This window comes from Mustela lutreola, chromosome 12 (assembly GCF_030435805.1).
Source record: "Mustela lutreola isolate mMusLut2 chromosome 12, mMusLut2.pri, whole genome shotgun sequence".
NCBI classification, from domain to species: Eukaryota; Metazoa; Chordata; class Mammalia; order Carnivora; family Mustelidae; genus Mustela; species Mustela lutreola.
The window spans coordinates 93,092,851-93,118,948 of NC_081301.1; the positions used below are offsets into that span (position 1 = coordinate 93,092,851).

The 26,098-nt window shown below is 44.0% G+C and overlaps 1 protein-coding gene across 2 annotated transcripts in view; it reads right to left on the minus strand.

Moving 5' to 3' along the window:
* LOC131812733 (histone-arginine methyltransferase CARM1-like) overlaps positions 1-26,098 on the minus strand; it is a 254,032-nt gene that overhangs the window by 80,775 nt on the left and 147,159 nt on the right. For both annotated transcript variants that reach the window (XM_059142592.1, XM_059142591.1), the window contains exon 5: positions 7,483-7,593. In XM_059142592.1, coding sequence (XP_058998575.1) covers positions 7,483-7,593 — 111 coding nt within the window. The remainder of the gene's footprint in view (positions 1-7,482; positions 7,594-26,098) is intronic.

Below are 26,098 nucleotides of genomic sequence, written 5' to 3' on the forward strand. Positions count from 1 at the left end.
ACCAATCCAGCGGTAAGAAGCGTTCTTATTTCCTGGGTAGGGTTTTGTGGCAAATGGAGTGGCATTCTAGATGGACTTCTTTTTTTATAGGATTTATTTATTTGAGAGATAAAGAGAGCTTCTGCATGTGTATGCACAAGGCAGGGGAGGGGCAGAGGGAGAGGGGGAGAGGAGCAGATTCCGCTCTGAGCACAGCAGGATGATGTGAGCATGACCCTGAGATCAAGACCTGAGCTAGACTCAAGAACTGGATGCTGCTATGGTGAATGCTGTGAAGTGTGTAAACCTGGTGATTCACAGACCTGTACCACTGGGGCTAATATATTATATATTATATGTTAATAAAAAAATTTTAAAAAAGAATTGGATGCTCAACTGACTGAGCCACCGTGGCGCCCCAAACATGGACTTCTTGAAACTGCTCCTCTGCTGAGTGTGTTCCTGGGTCATTTTGCCAATGGAGGATGGTTTCCTTCTTCCATGGCAAACCTGTCTGCCCGTTGAAGTTCTTCGAAATCCGTTCCTCATGAATAAAAAGATGGTTCTTCTCCTGGCTCCTGGAAGAACTAGTTGCAGGGGTAGGAGCTCCAGCTTCTAGTCAACCCATGAACCTCTTTACCTCCAAGGGACCCATGAGCCCCTGCTTACCTGGATGTTGGAGAAGGAGGTGGAAGGAAGGATTCGTGTCTCACAAGCTGTGTCCCATCTCCATGACCTACCTTCTCCAAGGTTCTTTGTTATCTGTAATATGGGGATGATATTATCTGCCCCAAGCCCCTCACAGATTAGTCCTGAAGAACTTTGTTTATAGATGTGGAAATGCATCCTAAATTCTGAACGTTCTGCTGGGCAAAATGATTATTAGTATTATTTCCTTCAGTGATTCCTTACTGCCACCTTTTAACTTTTCCTGTCAGTGCAAAAATAAAAAGTGTTGATGGGCTGGATGGAACTTCATGACTCAGGCATTTGGTATCTGGAGAACGAGAAGAAAGAAGGAAGCTGCAGGAGACACTAAAAATACTGGGGGGAAAAGCCAGCTCAAAGAGTTGAAATCAGGATAATTTCAGAAAACCTCAAAGTATATGCTCTATCCTACTGTTCAAGATTAAACATGAGAAGTACCTTTCAATAATTGGCTTCAGAGCATTTTGTGAAGAGATCATCCACCCATTTAAGGTGACAAACCGCCCAAGAACCCAAGGGTTTCCATTACGGCTGTTGTTGGCAGTAAGAGGTGGAGTGTGAAAGGACAGCATTTCATCTCTTTCGTCCTTTAGGATTCCATTCTAATCCCGTATCCTCTCTGAGAGCCTCCCTGACTAGCCCAGCCCAGCAGACGGGAATTGTTCCTGGCACTGTCGCTTCTCATCGTTGCCACTCACACACACTCAGGTGCACTCAATGTCCTTTGTGGCGAACTTCACTTATTTGAAATCCAAATGGATTGTAAACTACTTGAGGGAAGATATCATGTCCTACATATACTCTGTGTCCTCACAGGGCTTTGGATGTGAGGACAGTTGGACAGTAGAAGGTATATCATGTCGGGTGGTGCAGTCCATTTCTAGAAGGTCTTGCTTCACCTAAAGCACACGTGACCAACTGCCCTGTGGCATGGCCAAGCTTTTAGAGTCATACAACTTGTTCCATCACTTCCTGGATTTCCTATTACATCTTTAACTCCGTTCTCCCCCAGCTTCCTGTCTGCAGACCCAAGTTAGGATCCTGAATCTCGATCTTGTAGTACCTGCTGTGACCGATGCTTGCTTCGGGACCATGGGACTCATTCCCCCAGCTGCTGGCAAGTTGGCAATGATGGCTCCCAGCCACAGCCCTTCCTAAGGGAGTGTGCATAAAAAAGAGGCCTTTGCCTTGAGGAGGTTCAAGTCTGATGGGGAGCGTCACCTTGGGGACTTAGATGTGCACCTTACTGTGACCATGTTGCAGCTTAAGGCTTCCTCTGGCCAGTGCTATCCTGCCTCCTTCGTGTCCACACACATACAGGCCCCGAGAGCCCCCGTGACAAAGTCCCAGCACACAGCTCTCTGCCTCAGCATCTGTTTCCTAGGGAACCTGTTCTATGACAGATCTCACACATGAATCAGGGAATAAACAATGACCACAGCATGAGGAACTGGGGAGAGCACCTCCCCTAGCGCTGAACCAGTCCAATCTGGCCAGGGCCCCAGTACCTGGCAGGGAACACAGCCCTCAGCCCAGCCGCCACCTGCCGACAGAGTGAGTCCGGCCCCTCGTGTCCTCTCCTCGCCAGCGGTGCTTCCCACTAAGACCTTCTGCAGTGATGGCCTCCGCACTCTCTCTCTGCACTGCCCGATTCCACAGTTATTGGCCTCTGGGGCTGCCGAGCCCTCGAAATGCAGCTGGGGTGACTGAGGAATTTCATTTTTAAAAACCAATGTGCGTTGAAACAGAAACAGCCACAGGTGTGTCGTGGCTCCCGTTTCAAACAGAGCCGTCCTAGATCATGAATCCAGCAGGTTTAGAGAGGCAGAACACGGTGGCTCCAGTTCCACCTGCCTTTGCTTGCCCTGTCCCATCACCTAGAAAGACCTGGTCTGACTCCTTTGAAATCATCCTAATGAGGCATACGTAGGAACGATGTACCGGGAAAGTCTAATTTGTAAGTGGCCCAGTAACAATTATGAACATTGTTAAATCTTGGTGCCAGAGAGCTTTAAGTTATTTAAAACACACAAATCTATTCATGATTGCTTACCCTCATAGTCTTCTATTCTCCTGGCCCTCTGAGGAATTAGATGGAGAGACGTGACCTGTGTTTGTACACAGTTGAAAATAAGGAACACCCCCGTCCTTGACTGTATACGTGTATATATTTGATTAATGCCTTTTTCTTTTCCACCTGATCTGTATGATCCTGGAGGTTCTGCTCTATGTTTTATACATAAGAAAGGAAAAAGAGAGCAAGAGAGAGCTACCATTTTGAGGTGGGCGGGCTGGGAAGCCCATGGGAGACATTCAGTCCTGCCCTGTTCCATAGAAAAGGATGATCTCTTATTACTGACCCAGAAATGTCAGATGGGGCCCAGGGTGAGAGCACGTGGCTGTACCTGGGCAAGTTCATGACCATCCTGCAAAAAATGACTCCACTTACATGCCCTCCAGACAAGGAGTCGCTCACATCACCCTGCTGACTGAGGGTCAGCCCTTACAAAATCAGTTTGAGCCATTGAAAGCAACTGAAATTGAATTCACTGCAATTTTAAAATATGCTGTTTACTTAAAGCCCAGAAGCCTGGCGAGAGAAGAAGTATCCAGGCACAGGCGATGGTAGTTAAATTTGTTCATTTTTCTTTCTCGTTGCAATTTTATCTTTTCCGAGCAATTTAATGAAGACTCCAGAGGAAAGAATTAAATGTCTGCTGGTTCAATTACCAAATAATGAAAAGGTCGAAAGGAGCACCACGCACTGTGTGCCGAGCTGCTCTGAAAGCCTATTCTTAGAGGGAAAATCTTTTGTGTGTGGTTCACACTTGCATTTTGCCACCCACAAATTGTGCAGACAAGTGTCAGTGTAGGAAGCAGAAATCAAGAGCTGGTACAGGTCGCCCTCCCCCAGGGTGAAAAGGCCTGGCCCACGGGAGCCTCTCATGATGGCCACGGCGGCAGCCGGAGGCACGGTGGAGGCCACGGTTTTCATCGGGAGGGGCCAGGCTGGCATTCAATCCATCCTCCGTGAAGGTTCTAATCATGCTTGGCCCTGAATGCATTATAACTAGCCTGTCCTTAGGGCCCCATGCAGGGCGGTTTCGGGGGCCAAAGGGACCTGCCGACAAGAATGTCAAGGGCTCTGTGCAGTCCCCAGAGCATCTGAAGAGCCACCCCTGCCTCCAACCTGCCCCAGCTAGACACAGAAAAGAAAGAGTACGGAAACACAAAAATCCTCTACAGAAGACCAAACCAAAGAGAATGTAAAACTATGGCTCTGGGGATTCATTAGAACATTGGTGTTAAAGCTTGAAAACTCAAGTGTCCCTGGAAATGAAACACATGCAGAGATGCAGTTCAGTAGAGGCTCTCGTCCCTCCACACCCACAGTGAAGGGCTCCCCACTCGCACCATGGCCTCCCCGAACCTGCTGAGCAGTAACATCGAAAGACTCGACGGACAAGTCATTGTATAGCGCCTTTTTCACCTTTAAATTAGGTTCTTCTTTGGTTATATAATAGCTTATATATTATATTATATTATATATTATATATTATATTATATTCTAGGAAACACACAGTGAAATGTTCGAGGATAAAAAGCCATGATGCATCTATCACTGACTCGGGAAAACGAGTGCGTGGAGGGGGAGCCTGGGGGGTCCAGTTGGTTCAGGTGAATGACTCTTGATGTCGGCTCAGGTCATGATCTCAGCGTTATGAGATCGAGGCCCGCATCGGGTTCTGTGCTGGGCGTGGAGCTGCTTAAGATTCTGCCTCTCTCCTCTCCCTCCTCCCCCTACTCCTGTGCGTGCAGGTGCGCGCGCTTGCTAAAATGAACCTGTGTGTGCACGTCCACCTCTGTATCTACCCCATATGTGTAAACATTGATACACGTGTGCATACAGAGCCATGTCGGGGGAGGAGAGGAAAGCTAGAGTCAATGATAAAGCACATGGGGTAGAATGTGAAAAACTGGTGAGTCTAGGTAAAAAGAATTTGGGTAGCCTTTGAACTATTCTTATTTTTACAAGTTACCTAAATTTGAAATTATTTCAAGTTTCAAATCATGTAAAAAGTTTTAAATAGTTTATAAAATGAAAGGGGGGAATTGGAGGGGGAGGTGAACCATGACAGACTGTGGACTCTGAGAAACAAACTAAGGGTTTCGGATGGGAGAAGGGGGGGTGAGCCCAGTGACGGGTGCTAAGGAGGGCACGGGCTGCACGAAGCACTGGGCATTGTATACAAACACTACATCAAAAACTAATAATGTACTGTATGGTGACTAACACAACATAGTAAAAAAAATATTTTAAAAATTTAAAAGTTTTAAAATTTCGAATTCTTTCTCTTTTCTTCTCCTGTGGATTAGCTTCTTGCTAGAGACCCTTCTAATTACACAGCAGCCACACTCTGGGTACAAGTGCCCGTGAGGGCAGCCCCACTCTGCAAGAAGGGCAACAATCCTACTGATATGTTTAATCAGGAAGAGGATTCTCTTGGAGAAACCAATCACACAGACAGTTCTAGAATGTCTCCTCCCCTGGTGTGCTGATGATTACTGAAAGTTTATGCTGGGGATGGAGGCAGGATTACAGCTAGGAAATGGAAGGATGTCTCTAGCTAATTTCTTCTTGTTTTTCCTTAAAATACTATAACCAAGGGCATTAGGCTTTCAAGGTTTTGAAAAGAAGTAGTATGTCTTGAATCACCTTAAAATATATGAGAACACAAAATGTACAAGAAAAAGAAAGTCCCTGATTTATGCCACTCTTTTTCTGGGCTCGTGTCTGATACAAGGCACAACAGGATCAATCTCTTATCAGAATAGGACCTCTCAGGTGCCTGGGTGGCCCAGTGGGTTAAAGCTTATGTCTTCGGCTCAGGTCATGATTTCAGGGTCCTGGGATCAAGCCCCGCATCGGGCTCTCTGCTCAATGGGGAGCCTGCTTCCCCCTCCCCCTCTGCCTGCCTCTCTGCCTACTTATGATCTCTATCTGTCAAATAAATAAAATCTTTAGAAAGAAAGAAAGAGAAAGAGAAAGAAAGAACCTCTCTGAAGACAGGAATAGACCCTAATCAATAGTTACTCTTACATTCCCAAAAACCAGAATTGTCGGAGCTGACTGAATGAACATATGATTGAATGGCTGAGCAACACCTGAGACAAAGTTGAACTCTCACCCCTTATCCTTAGGAATGTATTTTCAGATTTATGAAAATCTAAGTGGAGGCAGTTTATAAGGTTCTCTCCTAAGCTTATATTCTCTTCTTTTTTAGAATTCCACACTTCAAGACTAATAGGACCATAAAGAAAGAGAAAAGGTGAGATACCAACTGTAAAAAGCTATTTTCCACATACATAACCAGAATGATTAATATCCAGAATATAGAAATCATTCCTACAAATGAATTAGAATTTGAAAAAAAAATTCAAAATAAAAATTGTCCCCCAAAAAACCAAAAAACTTGAACAGGATTCTACAGAAGAGAGTGGCCAAAACACTCTGCAAAGTTGCTTGAAGTCATTAGTAAGTGGAAAATGCAAATTAAAACTACAAACATCATAGCATAAATACCAGATGGGCAAAAATTAGAAAGTCTGACAATATCAAGTGCTGACAGAATTGCAGAACAATGGCATTCTTGGTTACTGCTGGAGGGAGTGAAAAGTGGAAGAGCCACTTTGGAAAACAAGTGAGACTTACAGAGCAGAGTTGAAGGTAGGCCTGTCCTATGACCCAGCAATTCTACTGATGCACAGATGCTGAGGAACTCTAACAGAGATGTAGTGGGGAGTGCTGTACAAGAATATTCATAACAACACTTCTGTAATGGAGGCTACCGTAAGTCTGCAAACAGAACAGTGAGCAAACAACTTGAGGCATCCCAAACAAGAGCACAGTTTCCAGCACTGAACATAAGTAAACAACAGGGTTATATGCATCCACAAAATGATCATCATGTGCGATGAAAAAAAGCAATTTATAGAAGAATGCATACATGATGATTCCATTTATAAACAGTTCATAAGAGATTTGTTTTTAGGGTCAGAAATACATGTGGTAAAAGTCTATAGAACAACGGAATGAAGTAAAAGTTCAAGACTGTGGTTACCTCTGTTTAAAGCAGAAAGGAGAAGCGATCAGAACAAGCACATAGATCTTTAATGGAAATGCTAATGGCCCATTTCTGAAAAGAGGTACAAGGCCCATGATCAATGCATCATGATCCTTTACACTTACACATTTCACAAATATTCTTTTGCATGTATCTAATCTTCACTAAAAACTTTTAAAAGAACTGGTGAAGGAGCAAATGACCAAAAATATTTTATCCAACATTTGCTGGAAGGAAAAAGAGTTCAACAACCTGCCGGCTATTAGGCTCTTGCCTTCTTCTCTTCCAAACATGCCACACTGGTCTACCTGTCTCTGGTCCCTCCTGGCTCACTCAATCCAAGCCAGCCGCCACCCTGAGCTACCAGTTGTCCGGGGCTGGAGAACATCACGCGAAGCTCATCAGAAGGAACAGACAAGCTTCCCTCTCTGTCATCCTGTCCCTCACTAAAACTCCGGCCTCCTTCCAGTGTGAATGACAAGCACATTACCTGTTCAGGCACGTGTGCAAATCCATCAAATCCGTGCAGCCATGACTGAGTCATTACTATATCCAGGTATTACCAAAAGCCATTATTACTGGACTCTTGACTTTGACTTATTCTCTAATATTTGTACACATTTCAGGTGAAGACCTGGTTAGTAGCCACTGTAAAAATACAACCCCTTACCTCCGCATATTGTGCTACTGAACTGGCTTCAACAGCATACACTCTCCTAGCTCCAGCCTGAACAGCAAAAAATGACAGTATTCCGGATCCGCAACCAACGTCCAGAACCACCTGGAAGGGAAAGCGAAGACAAGAGGGGTGAGAACACGAACTCTGAGCCTCGCCATCAGACCTAGTGAACATACGAGCTTAGCGACTTACAAGTGCTCTTACCTTGGCCAAGTTATGAATCTCTGTGAGCCTTTTCCTCAGAGGTTTAATGGGGTTAGTAATATCCACTTTTTAAGTTTGGCTGTAGGATTAATGAACATAAAGTGTGTACGAAGCCCTTGGCATATAAGTGGTGTTTTTCAAACCACTGCTCCTACTTTCAAAGTTTCTTTGTAGCATGGACTGCTTTTAGGGCATTTAGGGCCAAGGAAAGTAAAGGGCCATGAGTAAGCTCGCTTACCCAATCTGTTAGCACCAACAAAATGAAAACTGTCACCAGTTCTTATGTTTTGTATATAATTTTATATACATAAATACATATATTCTTTTTATTTATTCAGAAATAATGGAAGATAAAGTCTTCAAAAATCCAAAAGTGAGGTATGTGCTTGCTTTTTATCCAGGCGCCTCCATGAAGTTGGGGAGGTTTATAAATGGAAGGTAAAAGGGTATTTAGACACTGGACATGTGGAATCTCCAGATACTTTTCTTCTATTCTCTGTGTTCAAACCTGGGACTTCAATCAAGAAAATCACCATTCAGTTGTGCACTCACAAGCACAAGGGCCCAACATCTGGACAAACACGCTGAGAGCAAGAGGTCGATGGCGTGTACTGGGTCCCCTCCCCAAACACTGCCAAAGCCAGTCTCAATCTGATGATTGAGATTTCAGTCCACAGGGTTCCTGGCGCATCGATGACTTTGACTCATAGCATCTTTCAGCACCAGCTTTGAGCAAAACATTTTGATTGGCCCCAAATCCTCACAATAAACATTTGAGCAAATAGCATTATCATGTCTGCTTTAGAAATGACCAAGGTGAAGTTCAGAGACACTGACCAACCAGCCCAAGTTCAACTAGCAGCAGATAGGGGAGTAAGGACTTGAATCTGGGCATTTCTGCCTTCCAAGCTCATGTTCCATAAAACCATACACTGTTTACTTAAATTCATCTTCATAAATCTGACATTTTAACGCAGAGATAGCAAAAGCAATGTTGGACAAGAAAACGAAGTATTACTTAGTATTACTTTTTGCAGGAGACTTAGAAAAAAATTTTTCTTTTAACTTGATAGAAGGTAAATTTTCCCAAAAACTAGGATCTATCAAGCCGGTGTGTGCGTGCATGTCTGTGTGTTTTAACTGCAGTGCCACACTGTGCTGACACAGATACTCTGCCATTATTCTGAGAGAGCATGCTGTTAGTGACGGGTTCACAGCGCTCACTTATATTAATTCTAGAACTGTGGCTGTATTCCATACGGTTTCCTAGGGTTTGGGTAATTAGGAGCATTACCAATTTAAAATGTCACCCAGGCTCTGGAATTTGCTGTTGGGGTGTCTATGCTTTTAGAAATACCAACATTCTCTTCCCCTCATCCTCCCTTGGAAATACATCTTTACATGGGCCCTGCTTCTTTCCGAGAACAGCTATGACTGCTCTTTAGGGAATGAAGGCCATTAAGGTGGACAGTATAATTGACAGCCACCTCCCCTCCCCGCCCCAAGGATACACCAGATCCAAAAGAACCTTTTTGGAACCTTAATCAATAAAAATATAAAACTTAGGATTCTACGTTCAGTCCAAAGTATGGATGCAAAATTATACAATGGAAATTGCACCTGCTTGCTCTGGTGACAGGTACCCCAGAAATGTGTGAATGATGTCTCTTTTATTATGGTGCTATGGACCTGTGGACCTTTGGACCATCTTAGGACAGTGTTTTTAGTTCTCTCGACACTAGAGATTAAAACCAAAGTAATATTTGCCACTAGGAGAGAGAGGAGAATGGTAGCGAGGAGAAAGAGAAAAAGGTCAGAGATGGGAGGGAGCCTGATGTACGTGGTTCAACCTTTGTCAAATTAGTCCATTAATAGACCCAGACCATATCTAGAGAAGAGACGAAAAATTACAAACTATGGCAATTTTCCAAATACCTTATTTCAATATCTAATTTCAGGCCAAAATAACCTTATTTTATTTGGTTATTTCCAATCAGAGCATAGGCCTTGGAAATGAGTCTGATCTTTTGCTACCTTATCCCGATAATGCCATCTGCTTTCCACTTGTGTATTTAAAAAATTAATAAAGGGATTTTCAGTCTGGGGCCGAAAGAGAGAGGATGTGGAGTGAAAGGAACATTGTACCTTGTCTATGTACGCTACGGAACACTGGGGAAAAAGCTTTGGAGAGCTTAGAATAAATTCTCTGGTGAAAAAAACAGAGGCTGAAGCAAATATTTAGCCGGTAATGGAAATGTATTATCCTTTCCAGCTGGGGTTTCTAACTCTGGGAGAAGAGTGGACGCTAGCTAATACAGACAGGGCTTCTAAAGGACATCCTCCTGACACTATCTATTTGCTCATCAAGCCTCCCGGGGGTGGGCAGTGCAGAGCTGATCCCCATTTTCTTAATAAGGTAACTGAGGCTTGGAGACACAGCTTCCATGCTGATCAGCAGCAAAGCTGGATAGTGCTCGGCCTCCACAACATCGTGGCCTTTCCGTGGAGCAAAAGAAGAGAGGAAAGGGTGCGCTGTGTAGAGATGAAAATCTGATCAAAGCACACTCTGAGTAGACATCACCAGTGGTGCTACACAGCTAGGAGGAAGGTCTCCGTCTCCTTGGCGTGTTGTCCTTTGGTCTGAGCAATCCAGCTGACTGACCTCCCTGGCTTCTTTTTCTGTAAATGTTCTCTCAGCAATTGCCTGCCTTTCCCTGATTCTGGGCTTCCTGGTGTACCATCCCCTGCTGTGGAGGCAGCTGACAGCCCACCAGAGAGGTTCATGCTCTCTTGGAGCCTGGACTCCATTTCCCACCGCCTTGAATCTCCACGTGGCCATCGGACTACTTTGGCCCAATGGAGCATGAGGGGGAGTGACCAGTGTCCGGGGAAGGTGACTGAGGGTGCACTGTGCCTTCCCCCCACTCTCTGCTCCTCATGCAGCGGCCCTGCAAACCACCTGCTGGAGCTCCAGAGAGCCTTGGGTCACCACTTTGGGAAGAGCCACTCAGAACACAGTGGCCATGGCATGAGAAAGAAAGATCTTACAGATTTTGTTATGTTAAACCACTGAGATTGAGAGACTGTTTGCTTTGGTAGTTGGCTTACAGCTGGGTGAAAACCCTCATCTCAGGGGCGCCTGGGTGGCTCCGTGGGTTAACCAGTTCATGACCCAGAAAATATTACCTCCTGAGAAAATACCTTCTAGCAGCATAATACATCCTCTCCAATCTAGTGATCTGAAGCATCCTTCAAAGGGTGCTTTTTTTTTTTTTTTTTAAATATTGCCATATTATCATTACACTATGATCCAGCTGGCTTTTGTGGACAACACTCCTCTGGAGAGAGAATTCATCCTCTGCTGCCCCTGGATACACAGGCAGGAACTGAAGACACGGCTAATTTGGGGCTTATATGGGGGAACATAAGAAAATGCTGTGAAATTCCCACCAGACTGAAGAGGGAAAAGTCGGCAACTGGTCCATGTAATAGTGGCCAAAAATTCTGAGTATTTGTAAATAAAGTTTTGAAAAATATTAAAGATAGCATCATCCTTTTGCTTATACAGATGATTTTAATTACATGCTCTAGTGGCTTTCCTGGGCAACGAAATCCTACAAAATGTTTGGACAGGGCTAAAAAAGCTCCAAGTGGGTTCAAAGCTCTTTATTTGGATTTACCAGATTAAAACTAATGAGGAATCTCTGGGTCTTTATGGAAGTGTGAAACAAAATTACTCTTGAATAATGGAGGAAAAATAAAGTAAACATGTACCATTTGTTTTATACTCATTATGTAGCTGTGCCTGTATAGTACTTTAGTAGGCATCACCTTATTTACTTGTGATGACAAGTCTATAATCAGAGCACTGTTATTTTCTCCATGTTGTAAAGAGGCTGAGAATCCGATGAAGTTCAATTTGTGTACTTAATAAATGGCAGAAATCGAAAAAAAACCAAAACCCGACAATGTCCCTAATTCAAGCCCTGTGGTCTTATCACTGCCTTCACTTTCCAGTTATGTTAGTCCTTGTGCTGCTCGGGCTACAGTAATACTGGCCACATGCAGCCTTCTTGTTTGCTCCAGCATTTTTGCAATTGTCTTCCAAGAGTGAGGTCCAGACCATCCCATAATCCATTCCTTGAGTTATGCCAATTGTTATTTTTATGCATTCTTTCTTTCTTTCTTTGCTTGAGTGTATCGATAACTGCTCTGAATTATAATCCCTTAACTGTAAGTTTTCTTTGCCCAGTACACCTAAGCTCTGTGCCCAGCCCACCTGTCCACTTCCATGGCTAGCGTGCTTCCTCCAGCCAGCATCTTATCACAAGGCAGACACTCCCACCAAACCGCGCATGGGGATACGAGCCCACGGTGCTCTCGTAGCACCGTGCACACTACTGTCATTGCCTGCCACGGACCATCTACCCTGTAGACTGCACCCGACTCTGACAGTATCCCAACTCTTGACTGACAGAGGGACTAAAAAGCTTCTAGGCGGTAACAGAATAAAGGAACTGCACCATCTTTTGTGGTCAGAGAAGAAAAATTCCAAATCCTCTCAAGACCTGCAGAAGACATCCCTTAATGGCCTTTGCTGTGAAGACTTAAATCCTGTACAGATAATTAGCGCTTTCATTACGGTTTAAGAATCCTGCCGTGATAGCTCCTCGTAAGACAGGATTCTACATCTGTTGTGCATTGCAAGTTGGTTTCAACCAAAGAGTTGTCTGTATTTAAATAATGCATAATTAGTGCTTAGGAACCCTTGCTTCATCCTGCCTCGTCTCCTGGCAGGGGCTAGATAAACCCATCACCAATCTTTTAACCGCCTTTTCACCAGTTCTCCCATGATTATGGCAAACACAGTATGTTATCGCTCTTAGTTTACCTTCCGATGCTTAACCCCTTCGTATGCTGCCAGTGGTCTCGGAGGAGCACACCTAGCCCTAAAGCTTTAGACACTCACCGGACATCTACTAAATGTCTCATGTTACCCGCCATGCCAAGCACTGCGAGGTGCTGGAAATGCAGAGATGAAGAACAGAGAAAGAAACGTCTGAGAAAGAAGCACAACAGTGTGTTACAGTGGCCATGATCGAATGACATAAAGGGCACACCGAGAATATGAAGGAAGAATATTCCAGCAAGGAGTCTGGAAAGACTTCGATGAGGTAAACAGAGCAGTGAAAATTGTAAGTTGAGTCAATGTTGTGCTCTTGGCATTGAGGGAGTAAGTGGAGCACCTGTGAATGGCAGAGCCAGTCACATTTAGGAGACAGGAAATTGCCTCAGGAGATTTGTGTGCTAGACGTAGAAGGAGGGCCGTGGCTGAGGCTGAACGTGGCATAACCCAAAGCTGGAGAAACTGGCAGATACTTGCTCGCAGACAGTCTTACGTACAAGACCAAGACCTTGAAGTGGATCCTGAAGCAAAGAAGAATCTTAGAATGTTCTAACAGGAGAAATTTTTCATAGCTGCATTTTAATGGCATCACACTGGTGGCATGCATTGGAGGGCACAAGCTCAGAGGAAGCAGAGCAGATCTACGTGGTTCCTTACCAACATCTGTCCCCTCTTCCTTCCGATCAGGACCCCAATATTAGTATTTACCCTCCCGTGTGCAGCTCACCATCCCCAGCCTCAGGGAGGGATCCAGAACCATCTAGCACAATCCTAGCTGGTTCCCTTCCTCTTGCCGGAGATGCCTTGAGGCTTGGGTGTGTGATACGATGTTAATGATGAGACCTGAGAGGGTATCTGCTGGTGGCCTTTGGGAAAAATTTCCTCCTCCCCAACACAGACACACAGAAAAGATGCCTCTTCCTTTTTTGGATGTGGTCACACTAGGGTGTGATGTTCAGAGTAACTGAGTTATAATACCCTGGAGTCCTACTGCCTTCAACTGTTCTAGCCAGCTTGGGTGGGGAGCTTCTCCTGGGTAAAGCCAAAAATATTTTCACTCTGGTCCAAGGAGGAAAACTAACTGGAAGCCTGGCAACATTCCACAAAAGGTACGCTGAGAAGGAGAACTAAGAATGAGCTGGAGGACCGAGGGGAATGGAAGAGTTGCAAAAATGCTAAGTTAACAGAAGCTAAAGGATGTGGAGACTGGAAGGGAAAGGAAAAGTTCTTGGTTGACTCCTGGGTCCCTGGCCGGGGTGGTATTTATAACGTATTCGGGTTTGGCATCGTGCCATACTGGAACACTCGCCTTGCCGTTTGCCTGGCGTGGCCCTAGACTTTGCTTGTGCTGATCCTCGACGGCTGGACCCATGTTGCATGGCTGCTCCTGCTGCGGCTCCAGCCACCATTGCCGAAGGGGTCTTTGTGGCGGCTCCACTCCTTCCTCAGCTTGGTCATGGGTAGGACAAAACCGCTCTCCCCACTCAGGCCCCACGCATTTTGTTCCGTGCCTCCTGCCTCAGTTTCCTTGTTGCTTTTGAGGCACGAGGCAAGCACTGCAGCGCCTGCTTGGCCCTCATGCACATGCCCTCGAAGTGCAAGTGCATTGACCAATGCACAATGGTGGCCAAGGGACACGTCATTCTCTTCTCCCTGCAGACGAACTGTCGAGATAAACTGGCTTCATGCGGCCTCCCTGAAGACACCAAGCAACCAGTTTTTCACAACGCTGTGGCGAGCTCTGTAATGTGCTCCGATTCCCCCTCCCCTTCCTTCCCAGCCTCGCTCCCCCTCACTCGTGCTTTCCTGAGGTTGCCCACCCTGATAAAGATGAGCACTGAAGCTTCTAATCTATATTTAGGAAACTGAGGCTAAGAAAATTATGGAAGTTATATGAAATCCAATATGTTTATTGGCTTTTTTTTTTTCTGTTGTTCTGTCTTTACTGGGGATCTGACACTTCTGAATGTTAAACCCAAACCACCACTGAATCTGAGTGTCTGTCCACAGCTCAGATTTAACAAAGTGAAAGGTGGAGCCCGAGCTCTAAGTTTCTCAGAGCCCGATTCCTGGTCCAGTGCTAGAAAAGATCAGGTTCTAGTCAGTACTTATAACTGCTTGTGAACTGATTGTTGGGCCCTATGAAGCTGCTTCTTAGTGATTTTGTGTTTTTTGTCTACTTACATTCTTATCCTGGAGAGCAGATATTAAAACAAAGTCACCTACTTTAGAAATTATTGTTGTTGCATAAAGCGTTCTAATTCTTTAGCAAAGTCAGTAGCTGCTCCTGATTGGTCCTTTATGCATGGCACTGCCCTAGAAGGAACAAGAAGTCTTAAAATTTCAACCCCAGAAACTCTCTAACATGGCCTGCATCGGGTGGGCGGGCAGTCCATCAGGCAGAGATTAACAGTAAGATAACCGATAAAACCACAGCAGTGAAATATTAGTCCTTCAAACCCCTCTCCTTCTTCTCTAGTTCCCGCACATGCACAGCTGATGCACTGACAATATCACCTTAGCAATCTGTCCCTTCTTTAATGATTTTGCAGAAGTGGCATCTGGTATGATGGTCATTAGTGCCATTTACCAACTATTTCTGGTTCTCCTTATGTGCACACGGTAGAATCTCACTCCTTATTCTTTAAAGTGTGGAGTGACCACGTGACTTCGTTCGGCCCATGTACTGTGGTCAGAAGCACCCTCCCCGGGTTACTTTCGGGTGGAGGGCTTAAGAATGGGGGCGGAGGGTGCCCAGTTAAGACTCAGGCCTCTCCCCATGGTGCATGTGGAGGCTACTCCTTCAGTCTGGGTCTCGGGGTGAGAATGACACAAAGCATGGCCCTCAGCTGACCCCTAACGGATTAAAAGATACCTGAAGTTTTTTATGCCACTGAGGTCCGGGGGTTGACTGTTACAGGAAGAGAACCCCATTACCCTAACGAGTCCGGGTGAGCCATATCTTCAAAGTGCCAGCGATCTTGGATCTGGATTCCCTGGTGACACCGGTCTGCAGCATTAAAATCCTGTGCTAAGATTCTGCCCATGGTAGGTCGCTAAACTCTTAGAGCCACCATATAAGGGTTCGTACCCCAACTGAAAATTAACCTCAAACAAAGTAAGGGCACACGTCACCATCTCGAAAGATGCAGAGATGGGCTTTGGGCACAGATACCTTGGCTAGAAGTCTGTCTCTTACATTAAAGCCCCCAGCAACCTCGTTCCCAAATGCCCTAAAAAACAAGCAGTCTGAGACCATTGTTTATTCAGTCTTTCTGGCTCTCCCCGAAAGCTGCATTTTGCTTTCATACCCAATGAAAGCATCTTCCTCTGCTGACTCTGGCATCTTTTCCCCTTACTCCTTCAGGAGCAGATTCCATTGAAACTCGGGAGAATCCTGGCACAGACATGCCATCTGCCTTCACAATCACATTCAGGAAATCTATGCAGAGGCTCCTGTAAGGCTTCAGCGGCCAAAGAGATCAGTTAAGACCGAAGCCCATTTCTACGTCTTTCTGTTCACCTCTACCTCACAAAATTAATCCCCGGGAGAAGCTCTTCTGATACATGACCCAGCATGAACCTTGGCCTCTACACTGGGTTGAAAGTGTCCTCCATAATTCAAGTCGACCTGGAACCTGTACGTGTGACCTTGTTTAGAAATAGGGGTTTTATACATATATTGAGATAACAACATACTGGATTATGGAGGGCCTAAAAGCCAATATCAATGCCATTACAGGAAGAGAGAAATTTACACACAGAGACACAGACACATGGAGAGAAATCCCACATGACAACAGAGAGAGAGACTGGAATGATGCTTCTACACATCCAGGAGCACCAAGGATTACCAACAGCCACAAGAAACTTGGAAGACATGAGAAAGGATCCTCCTCTGGAGCCTTCAGAAGGAGCATGGCCCTGCTTACACCTTGACTTTGAACTTCTGGTCTCTAGAACAGTGGGAATAAACTTCCATTGTTCTGAGCTACGTAGTGTGTGGTTATTTGTCACGGCAGCCCCAGGAAACTAAAACAGCCTCCAATGTCCAAGCCATAGGGAAAAATCTGCATTACTCAGATCGCTCTACAGACATGTAGATATGGACAGAGAGACATGAGTTGGCACAGAGCTACCCTTTAGCAGCTGTGCACCCGAGAGCAAGGTGCTCAGATGCATGTGTATTTGGTCCCTTCATCTGTACTGTTAGACTAACAAGATAGATCGTACTTGTTTTCTGTATGGTGCAGAGGGCATCTGCCATTCTTTTCTGCCTCTCAGCATCTGAACCCCTTCCTGGGTTTGGAAAGCGCCCCACTTCTGAGGCAGCACCAACCTCCCCGTAGGGAAGTGGAAGGGGCCCAATGCTCTCTTCCAGCACCCTTGCGGCTAAATCACAGGCATGACTGAGGTTCTGCCAAGAAGATGTACTTTGCAAACAAAGCTCAGAACAAAGACTTGGGGATGCCCCAGCCCAGATGAGATCACCGCTACCTCCAGATTCCAGCATGCCAGAGGGAGGTTCTCAGGACAGCACTGGAGGGTTGCCCCAGGGGAAGGCTGTGCCTCCACAGCGCCCAGCTCTGGTTGCACCTCTGTCTCTCTGAGTTTAATTCTACAGCACAATTTTGGAAATGACTCTTGGTCATGTAGCCTCCCCATCTAGTGTCCAATGAGCCAGTATCTTTTAAGGAAATTCTTTTCTCTTTTTTTCTCCTAAAGTCAGCAGCTGACGACCCTAACACCCAAGTACTATGTGAGATGAGATATGTGAAGCCCCTAGCGGGAAGCCTCGGTTACTTCCTTTATTCCCACCGCCCTACACAGCACTGAGCAAGGATTTTGCTGTCAACAGGTCAAAGACTATGCGCAGGGTCAGGAAGTAGAGGATTTAAAGAGGAGATTTCTTTAACTGTGATACATCTACACAATCAATAGTATTCTTCCTTAAAAAGGAGATCCCGCTGTATGCAACACCATGGATATATCTGGAGGGCATTCGCTAAATGAAACAAACCAGATACAGAAGGACCAATACTACATGATTTCACTTATACTCAAGTATCTAAAATAGTCAAACGCATCAAAAGCAGAGAGTAAATGCTGATGGCCAGGGGCTGGGGTGAGGGAGAAACAGCAAAGCATTAGTCAAAGGGTAGGAAGTTCCAGTTATGGAGATGAATAACTTAATTCTTAAATCCTAGACACCTACTACTGTCAGCCTAATGTCTGCAGCTAACAATACTGCATCACATACTTAAAGGGTTTGCTAAGAGGACAGATCGTACATGAAGTGTTCTTATCACAAAATAGTAATGAATAAAGATGGTAGGACAAAACTTCTGGAGGAGATGGATATGTTTGTGGCATGGACCACGGTGTGTCCTGACATCTCTGAAGTCATCCAGCTGTACGTGTTAAGTGTGCATAATTTTTTTGATGTGATTCATACCTCATTAAAGAGGATTTTGGGAAACAAGTAAGGAAGCAAGAGCTGTTTCATCACACGCAGACAGGACTACTGAGCGGGCCACTGCCAGAGCCTTTGTTCCCACCGATGATGAAGGTCAGGCCTCATTAGCCAGCCGGGTTAACCAAGGGTGTGAGGCATTTCAAGGCAGGAGGAGAATTTCAGAGGAGGAGAGAGACAGACTCAGGGACCTTTGACCAGGCTGATGATAAGCTCACAGCGAAGAAAACTCACACGGAAAGGACCTGGAGCTCAGGCTCTGCAAATGTGAATAGCGGCTGACCATCCAGGCTGGTTGTTTTGCATGTTTGTTGTTGTTATTGATGGCTTTTTTTTTTTCAGCCTTCAAATCCCCAAATCCCTTCTGCCTAAGCCAACTGCGTATTTGAATGCACGAAGCAGCTGTTGCGATGGGGGAATTCTCTCCTCTGTGAAAATGCTGAATTAAAAAAAAAAAAATGTAATAAGCTCCCGGCTCCTGCTTATTCTCCTGTTTCCAGCAACTGGTGCCCTGACAAATGAAGTGTCAAAACATTTCCAAATTAAAACCCTACAGTTCACACAGCCCCGCACCCTCAGCAGGATGGACTTCCCCTGCTTGGACCCAGCACAGGCTTGAAGAAACTAAAAATAGCCAGACGGCAATTAACAGAAACTCTGAGGAGGGGAAAGGGGTGGGTTCCAACAGGGTCAGTCTCCTGGATGGATTCCAAATGGAGTTCTCAGCCAGCAGTGCTCTGGCCAAGAAAGGATTTTCATTAAAACTGCATGGAGGAGGCAGAATAGGAGGAAAGACAAAAATCAAGATTTGAAAGGCTGAAGCTTACAACAGAGGTAGAAACCACGGCACCATCCCCAACACCATGAGTGACGAAAGTCATACTTCCTACTGGGGACTGAGTTCCTCTCGTGGGTGACTGAACACTCTCTAAGCAATGTGTCCTCTTGACCTTGCAAGGACTCCAAAAAGCAGTCACGACTCTAACAGATAAGGACATTAAAGCCCAGAGCACATAGACAACTCACCCAAGAGCTCAAGACCAACGGGACAAACCTATGGCAGGTGCATGGGGCGTGGCCAGGCTGCAGTTCAAAGCCAGTTTCCAGGCTCTGGAGCTTGACCGTAACCCGTGTGCCAGGCTGCCTCATTCATGCACGAGGCATGGGGACAGCTAAGTGAACAAATGTTTCCACACCAAGCTTAAGCCCAGAGAAACAAAATTCTCCTTTGGCAATTTCAGTAGTACCTCTCAGGGCTTGTGGAGGGAGGCAGCCTCTAACGTAAGATTAACTGGGTTCCAATCCTGGTCTTTTCATTGACTAGTTGTCTATAATCAGGGACATTAACACCATCTTCAGGGCTCAGTTCTTTTATTTCAAAAATGGCAATGACTGGCTCCTGGGTGTCTCAGTCTGTTAAGTGTCTGCCTTCAGCTCAGGTCATGATCTCAGGGTCCTCGGAGCAAGTGTTATGGTGGGCTCCATCCATGCTCAATGGGGAGCCTGCTTCTCCCTTTCCCTCTGCCCCCTCCCCTGCTGACACACTCTCTCATATAAAAAAATAAAATCTTTAAAAAACAAAATAAAATGGCAATGATGCTAGCCTTTATCTCACAAAATTATAATGAAGATCAAAGGGAGCTGCTATAGACTGAGTATCTGTATCCCTCTAGAATTCAAACTCGGAAACTCTGACCCCCGATGTGATGGTATTTTTAAATTGAAGTAATACAAACATAGTGTATTATTAGTTTCAGAGGGAGCGGTCAGTGATTCGTCAGTTGCATACAGCACCCAGTGTTCACTACATCATGTGCCCCCCTTAGCACCCATCCCCCAGTTACCCCAACCCCCCAGCTCCCTATCCTGCAGCAACCTCCATTTCTTTCCTACAATTTGGAATTTTGTACGGTTTGTCTCCTCTCTGATTTCATCATTTTATTTTTCCATCCCTTTCCCTATGACCCTCTCTTTGTTTCTTAAATTCCACATATAAGTGAAATCATAGGATAATTATCTTTCTCAGATGAACTTATATCACTTAGCATAATACCCTCTACTCCACCCATGGCATGCAAATGGCAAGATTTCATTTTTTTGTTGGCTGAGTAGTATTCCATTATAGATAGATGGATGGATGGATGGATGGATGGACAGATAGATAGATACCCCATCTTCTTTATTCATTCATCTGGTGATGGACATTAGACATCTGGGCTCTTTTCATAGTTTGGCTATTATGGACATTACTGCTATAAACACCGGGGTGCACGTGCCCCTTCAGACCACTATATTTGTATCTTTGGGGCAAATACCCAGTAGCGCAATTTCTGGGTCACATGGTAGCTCTATTTTCAACTTTTGGAGAAATCTCCTTACTATTTTCCAGATGACTGCCCCAGCTAGCATTCCCACCAATGGTGTAGGAAGACTCCTTTTTTCTGCACCCTGGCAAACATCTGTGGTTTCCTGACTGGTTAATTTTAGCCATTCTTACTAGTGTGAGGTGGTATCTCATTGTGGTTTTGATTTGTATTTCCCTGATGCCCAGTGATGTTGAGCACTTTTTCATATGTCTGTTGGCCATTTCCATGTCTTCTTTGGAGAAATATCTGTTCCTGTCTTCTGCCCATTTCTTGATTGGATTATTTGTTCTTTGGGTGTTGATTTTGATAAATTCTTTATATATATTGGATACTAACCCATTATCTGATAAGGTATTTGCAAATATTTTCTCCCATTCTGTAGGTTGTCTTTTGGCTTTGTCAACTATTTCCTTTGCAGGGCAAAAACTTTTTATTTCAATGAAGTCCCAATAGCTGATTTTTGTCTTTGTTTCCCTTGTCTCTGGAAACGTCTCTAGCAAGAATTTGCTGCGGCTGAGGTCACAGAGGTTGCTGCTTTTGTTCTCCTTTAGGATTTTGATGGATTCCTGTCTCACATTGAGATCTTTCATCCATTTTGAGTCTATTTTGGTGTGGTATAAGAAAATGGTCCAGTTTCATTCTTCTGCATGTTGCTGTCTGATTTTCCCAACAACATTTGTTGAAGAGACTGTATTTTTTTCCAAGGGATATTCTTTCCTGCTTTCTCAAAGATTAGTTGACCATAGGGTTGAGCTATGGGCTCTCTATTCTGTTCTATTGATCTATGTGTTTGTTTTTGTGCCAGTACCATACTGCCCTGATGATGACAGCTTTGTAATAGAGCTTGAAGTCCCGAATGGTGATGCCACCAGCTTTGGGTTTGTTTTTCAACATTCCTCTGGCTATTAGGCATCTTTTCTGATTCCATATAAATTTTAGGATTATTTGTTCCAGCTGTGAAAAAAGTTGATGGTAGTTTGATAGAGATTGCACTGAATGTACAGATTGCTTTAGGTAGCACAGACATTTTAACAATATTTATTCTTCCAATTCATGAGCAGGGAACGTTTGTCCTTTTCTTTGTGTCTTCCTCAGTTTCTTTCAAGAGTTCTATATTTTTCTGAGTACAGATCCTTTACCTCTTTGGTTAGGTTTATTATTAAGCATCTTATGGTTTTGCGTGCAATTATAAATGGAATTGATGCCTTAATTTCTCCTTCTTCTTCCTTAATTTCCTCTTTTCTCTTGATTTCTAAGCAAATTCAGACGCTTTTATTTTTGTCGTCGTTGTTGTCTGATTGCTGAGGCTAGGACTACTGGTACTATGTTGAATAGCAGTGATGAGAGTGGACATCCCTGGTGTGTTCCTGACCTTAGAGGAAACGTTCTCAGTTTTTCCCCACTGGGAGAATGATATTCTCTGTCGGCTTTTCATTTATGCCTTTTATGATACTGAGCTATGTTCCCTCTATCTCTGCATTGTGAAGAGTTTAAATCAAGGAAGGATGCTGTGCTTTGTCAAATGCTTTTTCTCCATCTATTAAGAGGATCAACTTTTGGAGGAATCTCCATACTATTTTCCAGATGACTGCCCCAGCTAGCATTCCCACCAACAGTGTAGGAAGACTCCTTTTTTCTGCACCCTCGCAAACATCTTTCCTTTCTTTTATTAGTGCAGTGTATCACATTGATTGATCTGTGGATGTTGAGCCAACCTTGCAACCCAGAAATAAATAAATGGTTATGGTGAATATTCTTTTTAATGTACTATTGGATCCTATTGGCTAGTATCTTGGTGAGAATTTTGGCATCCATGTTCATCAGGGATATTGGTCTGTAATTCTCCTTTATGGTGGTGTCTTTGGTTTTGAGGATCGAGGTAATGCTGGCCTCACAGAATGAGTCTGGAAGTTTTCCTTCCATTTCTGTTTTTCAGAAAAGCTTCAGAAGAATAGGTATTGATTACTCTTTAAATGTTTAGAAGAATTCCCTGGGTAGCCATCTGGCCCTGGAATCTTGTGTGTTGGGAGATTTTTGATGACTGCTCCAACTTCCTTGCTGGTTATGGGTCTGTTCAGGTTTTCTGTTTCTTCCTGCTTCAGTTATGGTAGTTTACACTTCTCTAGGGATGCATCTCTTTCTTTCAGATTGCCTAATTTGTGGCATAGAGTTGCTCATAATATGTTCTTATAATTTTATTTCTTTGGTGTTGGTTGTGATCTTTCTTCTTTTATTCATGATTTTATTTATTTGGGTCCTTTCTCTTTTCTTTTTTGATAAGTCTGATAAGTCTTATCAAAAAGTCTTTTTTGATAATAATCTGTTCCATGAAGTCAGCTGTAGCGGCAAAGGATTCCATTTCCGTAGCAGAGTGGTGCAGAGCCTGGGTGGAGGGAGAGGAGGAGGAGGAGGAGGACGTGGGGTGCTCTGCTCTCCAGAGATCCACTCTCCTCCTGGCTTCCATGATCTTTTTTTTTAATTCTTCTTTAACTTCCTGGGTGACCAATTCATTCTCTAGTGGGATGCCCTTTAACCTCCATGTATTTGAGTTCTTTCCAAATTTCCTCTTGCAGTTGAGTTCCATTCAAAGCATTCTGGAAATATGCAGGAAATGATCCCAGTTTTGGGTGTCAGCTGAGAACTGATTTGTAACCTAGTATTTGATCTCTTCTGGAGACTGTTCAATGTGCATTCTGTGTATTCTGTTGCTTTAAGATGGAATGCTCTGAATATATCTGTGGAGTCCATCTGGTCCAGTGTGTCATTCAAAGCCCTTATTTATTTGCTGATCTTCTGCTTAGATGATCTGTCCATTGCAATGAATGGGATGTTAAAGTCCCCTAATATTATCATACTGTTATCAACATGTTTAATTTTATTATCAACTGGTTTATATAACTGGCTGCTGATCTCTCTCTGTGATCTCTCTCTCTCTCTCTCTCTGTCAAATAAATAAATAAATAAAAATCTTTAAGAAAGATACAAATTGAGTACCATTGTGATACCTGTAAAGTCACTGTTTCTGTATATTGTCTCTGTTCCTTTCTAGGTCTATGTTCCTTTTGGGCTCTCTCTTCACTTAACGGATCCCCTTTAATATTTCTTGCAGGGCTCATTTAGTGACCAAAATTCTTTTAGTTTCTGTTTGTCCTAGAAGCTTTTTAACTCTCCTATTTTGAATGACAGCCTTGCTGGATAATGTATTCTTGGTGGCACATTTTTCTCATTTAGCATCCTGAAAATATCATGTCAGTCCCTTCTGGCCTGCCAAGTCTCTGTGGCTAGGTCTGCTGCCAATTCATTGTTTCTACCCTTGTAGGTTACAAACCTCTTGTCCAGACCTGCTTTCAGGATTATCTCTTTGACTCTGAGATTTGCATGCTTCACTATAACATGTTGAGGTGTTGACCTATTTTTTTTTTTTATTTTGAGAGGGGCTTTTTTGTGCCTCTTGGACTTGAATGCCTGTTTCCTTCTCCAGATTAGAGAAGTTCTCCTTTATAGTTTGCTTCGATATACCTTCTGCCCGTCTCTTTCCTCTTTTTGTAGGATCCCAATTATTCTAGTATCATTTTGCTTTATGGTATTACATATCTCTCAAATTCTCCCCTTGTGATCCAGTTATCTCTTATTATCAGTTTCTTTATTGTCCATCATTTCATCTTCTATATCACTAATTCTTTCTCCTGCCCCATTTATCTTAGCAGTTAGACCCTCCATTTTTTATTGCCTCTCACTAATAGCCTTTTTGATTTTGACTTAAATTTTAATTTTCTTATTTCTCCAGAAAGGGATTCTCTAGTGTTTTCTATGTTTTTTTCAAGCCCAACTAGTATTTTTATAATCATTATTCTGAAGTCTAACCCAACATCTTACTTATGTCCATACTGATTACGTCCCTGGAAGTCAATATTGCCTCTTGTTCTCTTTTCTGCGGTGAGTTTTTCTGTCTTGTCATTCTTTTTTTTTTTTAAGATTTTATTTATTTATTTGACAGAAAGAGACAGCGAGAAAAGGAATATAAGCAGGGGGCAGTGGGAGAGGGAGAAGCAGGTTTTCTGCTGAGCAGAGAGCTGATGCAGGGCTCAGTTCCTGGACCTGGGATCATGACCTGAGCTGAAGGCAGACGCTTAACAACTGAGCCACCCAGGCACCCACCCCCCACAGTTTTATCATTCTGTCCAGAAAGAATAGATGAACAAGAGAACAAAATACAAAATACTAAAATGGCAACGACCCCAGAGAAATGTACACACAACAAATTAGAAGAGACACAAAACAAACAAAAATTTCTGTTTAACAGAGGGAGAATATAATCATGTGAATAGAACAGAGCAATACACTGGATCCTATGTGTACCCTGGTCTGTTAGAAGAAACTGCATCCCAAAATTGTAAAGAAAGAAATATATACATATATATGTGTGTATATATATATTTATATATGTGTGTGTGTATACATATATGTATATATGCACACGTGTATATGTATATATACATATATATGTGTATATATATACACACATATATACATATATATGAGATATGTATCATATATATATACACACAAAAATAAAATAAAATACAATGGAAGGCTAAGATGTAACTATAAAATTAAAAATTAAAAAAGACTTTAAAAAGAGTTGAAAAAGTAAAAAATATGTTGACAAGGAAAGAAAAACAATTAAAATGAAAAGACTGAAGAATCATGAAGGGAAAAAACCATGAATTCTATACACTATTTTCCCCTTGTGTTGGAGGCTGGCAGTTCTATGTGATTGGTAAACTTGGTCATAGATGGATCTTCTTGCTGGTATTCTGGGGGATAGCCTGTTGTGCTGTTCTCAGGAGTCACTGTGCCAGGCAGAATTGCACTGCTCTTGCCAGGGGGCCAGGCTGAGTAAGTGGCTCCTGATTGCTCAATGTGGCTTTTGTTCCCTGAAGTCTTTCCATGCCACTTTAGAGGACGGAAATAAAAATGGCAGTGCCCTGATCTCCAGCCCCGGAGTCAGATGCTAGGGGCCCCACTCCTCAGTGCACCCTCAGGGAAAAACAATCATTCCTGTCTCCCTGGGCTCCCTCCACACTCTGTGTTATCTGGTCTGTGACTGACCATTTCTATCTCGGGCACATGACTCCACTTTGAAACTCCAAACCCTGCAGACTCCTGTGGCGTGCCCCCATACCACTCATCCTGGGGGAAGAAGGTGGGGTCTTGCCAGTTCTGCCCTTGTTGGGTCCCTGATTGCAGAGTGGTCGCCCAACCATGCCAGGGTTTTGGGTTTATAGCAACCTTGAGCTGAAAGCCCACTCCTGGGCTCATTGATTGACTGCCCCTGGATTCCCTGCTTTGATGCCTGGAAACTGTGCCACACTCAGGCACCCCAGTCTTCCTGTGACCCGGGTTCCTGAGACCACACTGTCCCATCTAGGATTCTGCCCCACTTTGCCACCTGAGCACCTTTCAGGCAGGGAAGTACCTCACCAGAGCAGACTTCTAAAAGTTCTGATTTTGCTCTCTGCTATATCACTTTCTGGTACCCGGCTTACAGAGGCTCCCTCCCCCTGCAGTTTATCTTCCCGATATATTGCCTTGTTTTCTCTTCTCTGTACCTCCTACCCTGCAGAAATTGGTTGGTTTTCTATTTGTAGACTGCAG